The sequence below is a fragment of the Priapulus caudatus genome, unplaced genomic scaffold (genome assembly GCF_000485595.1).
Source record: "Priapulus caudatus unplaced genomic scaffold, Priapulus_caudatus-5.0.1 Scaffold6, whole genome shotgun sequence".
Lineage (NCBI taxonomy): Eukaryota > Metazoa > Priapulida > Priapulimorpha > Priapulimorphida > Priapulidae > Priapulus > Priapulus caudatus.
Window position 1 is genome coordinate 409,770 of NW_014577067.1, and position 7,203 is coordinate 416,972.

At 38.3% G+C, this 7,203-nt stretch overlaps 1 protein-coding gene across 1 annotated transcript; it reads right to left on the minus strand.

Moving 5' to 3' along the window:
• Positions 1-2,738: 2,738 nt before the first annotated feature.
• LOC106805083 (long-chain specific acyl-CoA dehydrogenase, mitochondrial-like) lies at positions 2,739-4,843 on the minus strand. The gene is made up of 4 exons (XM_014806565.1): positions 4,707-4,843; positions 4,202-4,339; positions 3,368-3,532; positions 2,739-2,994 (listed from the first exon to the last, which is right to left on the minus strand). Exons 1-4 carry the CDS (start codon positions 4,841-4,843, stop codon positions 2,739-2,741), a joined length of 696 nt encoding a protein of 231 aa, XP_014662051.1.
• Positions 4,844-7,203: the final 2,360 nt, after the last annotated feature.

Below are 7,203 nucleotides of genomic sequence, written 5' to 3' on the forward strand. Positions count from 1 at the left end.
ATGACCGCCGATTTGAAGGCAATCCGAAACACCCGACTCTTATAAGATGATGCAGTCCTCCTTTCTTGCCATGGACGTGATAAACGTGGCAATCCATGGTTTGAGTTGTCCAAGTGGCGCCAGTCAGTTTCATAGCAGCAAGAGATTTAATTGATATTGTGACTCACTCGTGACTAAAATAGGGTTCGGAAGAGTTATTAGGAATTTGGCACTATTGCTTTATCAGTTTTTGCTAATGGGTGAATCTATACTAAGTAGTCCTATAGTAATATTGATATTTATACTTATACAAAACATTATAAAAATAAGTATAAATATTAAAATAAATGAAAGTGTCAATAACACTGTAGCTCACCACAAAAAAGGACACAAATGAGTGAGTGAGAAGAAGTCAGTTTTAATTGAGCAACCATCGACGTACATTATAGAAACGAAATTGCCATCTGTATATCGTATAAATAATTTATAAACCAAAATGAATCACAATTTGTGACGGTAGATGGCGCTATACCCGCTTTGATGTTTCTTAGCATAAATCATTATATCATAATAATAATAGTATAAATCATAATATGTTCATAGCAGGAATTTTGCATTATCGTTGACCCTAGCCAAATGTTGACGGACGGACGGACGACGACCCATGGCAATAGCTCAGCTTGACGATGTCAAGGTGAGCTAAAAAGAGGATATTCAAAAATCAACCCTTTGCATATAATTATAACGCATGTGAACCAATTACATCACAGGCCACATAACCAGAATCATCCTGCTAATTGCTACCAGATGTTGCCTGCTCTATCACTACTTCCTACACATACCAAAGCCACCCAGACCGATGACAAACGTCTTCATGAGTAGAAACTGGTTCTATGATACCAGACAGTTTATATATAGAGATATATATATAGTACCAGAAGTTAATAAAGACAAAGGAGTTTGACACGTATTTGGTACTGATTTCACTACATACTCGGTCTGTAGCCCTTGGCTGGAAAGTGGTTTTGCGCAACTTCTCAGATCGTGCGCTTTGAGTGGCGCCACCGTCGTTGTAATCAAACTGTAGTAGTTAGTTTTAAAACATTTTTTTTTAATATTTCTAATGGTGATTGAACCATGAAACTTTTTATGTAGCGCAATTATAACCTAAATTAGCTGAAAATAACCCTAGAACCTAGAGGCTACTGTTCCTTTAAATTAATAAATAAGAAACACCCTCGGTCTGTAGACCTTGGCTGAAAAGTGGTTTTGCGCAACTTATCAGATCGTGCGCTTTGAGTGGCGCCACCGTCGTGTAATCAAACTGTAGTCGTTAGTTTTAAAACATTTTTTAATAATATTTCTAATGGTGATTGAACCATGAAACTTTTTATGTAGCGTAATTTTAACCTAAATAAACTGAAAATAACCCTAGAACCTAGAGTAAAACTGTTAGGGTTAGAGACGAATTTTTGGTCGAAATTTCACTACCCACTTTATTTGATAGATCGCACCCATGGGCAGCTATGTATACGTAGAAATTATGTATGTACCCTCCCAAACAGATCCAAATCCCCTCATTAGACAATTATTAACACAGGAATCATGGAAAATTTAGAAAAGTGCTAATATCTCCATCGTTAGAAATGCTGACTTGTCAAACGCTATTTCTCGAAACTCACAACTCCGATTCAATTTTTTTGTTACAGTTTAATGCTAACATATGAAAGGAAAAAAGTGTCCCTGTAATTTTTTTTAAATATTTTATTTTAAAAGTTATGGCTCTTTGTTTACGAAATTGTTGCGTTTTGAAATTCACTACAAATTTTCGTACATCTTTTCAACTTCTTTCCTAAATTAAAGCATTTAAACAAAATTCCAGGGACACTTATGGTTAAACGTTTAGGTCCCAACTCTGCTGTTTCAGAGAAATAACAAAAAAGCATGTTTTTGTATAAATTCACAATTTTTGCAGTCACTTAATTAGCAATAAATTTAAAAAAAAATTTCATCGAGAGCGTAGAGAGACATCTCTCGTATGTATACATGGATATGAGTTTGATTGAATTAGATGAGTTATGTTGCAATGCCCTTTACAGTGTTACACGTCCATAACCCTAACAGTATCCTTAAAGAAATGTTGTAAATAAATCGTGACAAACTATTTTTTAATAACGAGTCCTACACGACGTGAATGCTGTGATTTGCTCTTCTATGTAAGTCTATATTACCACATCAACTTCCCAAGCCACATGACTGGCCAACGTGAGCCAAATGACTGGCCAATAAACACTAACCTCGATGGGGAGTTAGTTCAAACCAAGATTATAATTTTCATATTATCAGAATTAGATAATAGGAAAGGAGTGTGACTTCAATAAACAAGGGAAATTCGTCATTTACTAGCCTTAGAATACCTACTTAGAATGGAGAATCGTGTCGTACGTTTTAGTCTGTATCTCCGGATTGCGGGCGTATACAAGGAAACGATTTCGCACGATGCTAGGCGAATGTACCGTGTACGATTTGAGCTCAAGTTGGTTGAGTTACGCGCAGTAAATCGTAGGTATTCGAAGGCTAGTAAATGACGAATTTCCCTTGTTTATTGAAGTCACACTCCTTCTCTATTATCTACTTCTGATACTATATATATTCATATACCAAGTTATACGAATGGCTGGTGCACACATACTGTAACATGTGTCACATGACTGGCCACAGTGTTTGAGTAGAAAGCTTGCCTTTCCAAGCCTCATGAATCATTGCCAAGACGGAAACCGCACCTGTGCTTTCAAGCCAAGTTTCTTCAGTTTCTTGCCCTTCTTGAACCCTTCCATACCCTCCTCCACCAGAAACAAGCTGATACCACGGGCCGCACTCTTGGCCGTTGGGTCTGTTACTGCTACGACAATAACAACGTCTGCCATGTGACCATTGGTAATGAAGACTTTGCTTCCATTAAGAATCCAGCCATCTCCATCTTTTTTGGCATTGGTTTTAATGCCTTGAAGATCACTGTTATGGAAAAGTAGAGCTGGAAGATATTCTTGAGAAATATATGATCTATACAAATATATCTGTTCACGTCTATTTCATACCTAGTACATTGAAAATTCCACATAACTCCTTCAAGAGCCTATTATGATATAGGTTTAATTATATCACTACTATAAATTAACTTTTTTCTATATATACTGGTAAAAGTTGAAGCAATGGTAATATTGAAGCTGACAACTATTTTGTGAACTGACAGTTTGAAACGGGGGATTTTTGGCCCAGCATGATAGCTGCAAAGGTGACATGACAGCTTGGCTTGGACATTGCACATGCTGGGCACATTACACAGCAAATAACTCGGAAACTAACGGTAGAGAATGTTTACTCTCACCTGCCTGCTCCAGGTTCTGTCATGGCAATAGCTCCTATTTTCTTTCCAGCTGTCATGGCAGGCAGGAACTTCTCTTTCTGCTCGGTAGTTCCGTAGTGACATATATAGGGCATCACAATGTCTGAGTGCAAGGCCCATCCTGGGCCTGATGCGCCAGAATACCCCCTGGAATTAATTATCAATACAATTACAGACAGGTCGGTCAATCCATAGTGCTTCAAGGACATACGATTTGTACCAGATGCACCTTTGAAACCATTTTTCTCATTATTTTATCCTAACAAGTTGGTACACAATTGCTATAGTTATTTGATAAGTACACAAGCAGCTTTGTTTAAACATATAGTTTATAGATGATTTTAAAATTAACAGCATTCCTGCAGAATGGTTGCATTGGTCTGTCACTAGCTGTGCACTGCAGTCATGACTAACATCCATGGGCAGATTAATCTTCTCCCAAACTACTGCCCTATTTGCAACCATACTTACCATCCATGCTCAGTGGGGGTAGATAGAATGTCAGTGAGACCACCTCCTTGCTTACACATTTAAGCCAGTGTTATTGATGTAGGTAAGTCAGTGTCATTCTAATAACTACAGGTGACATCTATTAAATCTACTAATAAGATGAGCGAGAACCCATTAAATTCTCATCTAATATGAAGGACGTATTTCTTACCAAATTCAACTAGGAAGGTTAATTACTGCATTATAAGCAAAATCACAAACTCCCACACAAGCACAATCACACACATGTGCGCACATAACCACATTTAAAACAGTAAAACACATACACACAAATAGCTATTAACTCAGATAAGTAATTATACTTACTGCTCATCCCACACGATAGAGCTTGTGAGGATATCACTGCCAATGCCTCCCTCCTCTGCAGGTGTACTCACTCCCAACAGTCCAGCTTCACCCGCCTTCTCCCACACCTCACGGCTTACTTGTCCATCGATCTCCCACCTGCAACATTTGCCATTTTGCATTTGTCACATAATATTACTATCAAGAGGTAAGGCCTACCTAAGGAGGTATACCTAAGGTGTTATTAGCTCTTGTTACTAAGAATAAAACTTACTACTTAATTTCAAGATTCGCCTGTTTCTGTCACTCACCTGAAACATGCAGAGTTATACGACCAGTATAGCATCTTGGGATGCGTGAAAACAAAGCTTCATGTCAATGATGCGGCATGACCAACAATAGTGGTAGCGAGCGAATCACATTTGATTCTAAACAGCGCTGCACAAAATTATGTCCAGAAAACAGCACTAACCAAACGAGCGACTTCTCAGTACCCGGGTCCAACAACAAGATACGTAAAACTCACTGGTCGTGATAGGGCATGACCTCCTCTTGGAAGAAACGGCGCACATTCTTTCGAAAAAGATCGTGCTCATCGGAGAAAATACGTCGAGTGCCGATGTCGGTGAGCTTTTCCGACTGGCCCGGCTCGGGCCGATCCATGTTGCAGCATCCTCTAGACAAATTAATAGTGTCTATTAGATGCAATTAACCTCTCCAGGTAAACAGGAATAAATGACATACAGCCCATTACAGCGTCATATATTGCACAAATATATACAACAATTAACCAGTCTCTCGTTTGCTACAATACACGTAGACAATCACAACACTGTCAGCAAAGATGAGAAATGGAGTTGATATTAATTATTATTAGGTTTCTAAAAATCGGAAGATTTGGCATTCTGCCACTATGCAGTCAGTCTGACGATCTAGGTGTTGAAAGTGCACATGTATGTGTGTAGAACTATTTAACACAAATTTGGAAGCTGGGCAGAAAAGAACAAAAGCAACCATATCTTTTAAGGCACATGGTTAAAGGGAGAGTTTACTCTAGGTTCTAGGGTTATTTTGAGCTAATTTAGGTTATAATTACGCAACATAAAAAGTTTCATGGTTCAATCACCATTAGAAATATTTTAAAAAAATGTTTTAAAACTAACGACTACAGTTTGATTACAACGACGGTGGCACCAATTAAATTAGGTATCTGGTAACAAATACGTGTGGGTATAGACGATTTGTTATACAGTAAGTACAGTTGTATGCAGTAAAATCCTAGAGGATACCGTCCCTTTAAAAAAAATCAACCAGAAATGTACCCTCTAACCCCGAGTATGGGTCAGATCAAGAGTAGATAATAACACATTAACTATGTGTTATTATCTACTCTTGGTCAGATAAAAAGAGATAGAAATATACCAGTGAAAAAAAATACACGGGGGCTCGGGGCGATTTTTATGCACTCGAGCTTGAAAAGTAGCCCCCGAAAAATAAATAATATTTTTTTCCCTGAAATATACTAATATAGCATTATGCATTAATTATGTTATCAATTGGCAAAATACCAGGTGTAGTGTGCGTGATAGCAATACATAATGTCAGGCTGTGATGACATTGCAATTGGTTATTTCTCTTGCCTAAGTTCCGTAGTGTATGATGCCGATCTAAACATTGAAAAAATGGTGTCACGAGAGCATCAATACGCGAGGAGAGGCTTCTCTCGCCACGATACACATGCACTAGGAGTCTATGACAAGTGGGCTGTCAACATCTTCACCACACTTCAATCAAGGGTTATTGTACACACTTTAGGTATGTTGAGTGACATGGGTTAAAGGCATGGGGAGGTCCTTGGTACTATTTATATATTGATATTATGTGGTACCGTTTTATTGACACACCAAAGTTCAGACTGACCAAAGTTCAGATACTATATATATCATGTATATGCTATAACCAGAGGTTCATTTGATATAACTGATATGAGAAACCTTTAAACCCTACACTGTATGGCTCAGGTTGTAAATGCAATAAAATAGATAGACGCTGTTAAAACATCAACATTAATAACATTTATGTTATGATTGCCTTTGCTGCATACATTTCTCTACATAAAGTGGCTCATACAGACTTGATGTGCCACTTAAAATTTAATTACACACACAACATGGTGACGTTGGGGAAACTATAATCTCCGAATGAAAACTTTTCATAGTTCAAAGGACTATAACAAAGCTAGACCAAAACTAAAGACCACTGCCACAGGAGTTTTTCAAACAGAAAAGCCAGTCCAGCACAAAGTTCAAAAGTACTGACTCTGTCAAAACACTCACCTAAATACAGATTACACTTAGTACAGCTCATAGAGTCTATGTCCCCCAGGGTACTGCCAGAACGTACCATGGGTACGGTTCGGTATACCGGAACGTACCCTGGTAACTATTTGATATGGTTAGGGTTAGGGTTAGGGTTAGGGAGTAGGCGTAGGCGACTCCCTAGACTCGTTAGTGGAGTAGGCGAGGTACAGTCCGGCATATTAGATAGTACCAGGGTGTTCCGGTATACCGGACCGTACCAAGGGTACGTTCCGGCAGTACCCTGGGGGACATAGACCCTCTCAGCCTTAGTACAAAGTACATGCACCTCGTACACATACGTATGCAGACATTTTTATATAAACCAGTATCATTATTTATGACTCAACAAATTTAAACGTGGTTGCTTGAACATTGGTCAATAGTTAGTAGTGAAAAATAAATATATCTTTACATTGGGAGCGCCCACGCTACTCTAATCCAAAGGCAAACCCAAGAATGGATTTATGCCAATCATTATCATGGTAGCCTGAACTGAACATCTACGCATAAATTTTACTAGGTTCACATGCAGGCCATTCTAGCTGTCTTTGGCTGGTCTATGTTGTGCCATGCTACCAGAACTTTCAGAATGCTACTTTCAATTTAGACAGTGTGTTGACTTAAATTAAACAATATCAAAAACTAGTGAGGTCTGGAGCATTC

What these genes read in the sequence shown, in the direction of transcription:
- LOC106805083 (XM_014806565.1), bottom strand. Translation starts at nt 4,843, where the DNA reads ATGGATCGGCCCGAGCCGGGCCAGTCGGAAAAGCTCACCGACATCGGC. An exon ending in TCTATCGTGTGGGATGAGCA is followed by an intron (nt 3,533 to 4,201) that starts GTAAGTATAATT and finishes AATTAATTCCAG; the next exon opens with GGGGTATTCTGGCGCATCAG. An exon ending in ACAGAACCTGGAGCAGGCAG is followed by an intron (nt 2,995 to 3,367) that starts GTGAGAGTAAAC and finishes TTTCCATAACAG; the next exon opens with TGATCTTCAAGGCATTAAAA.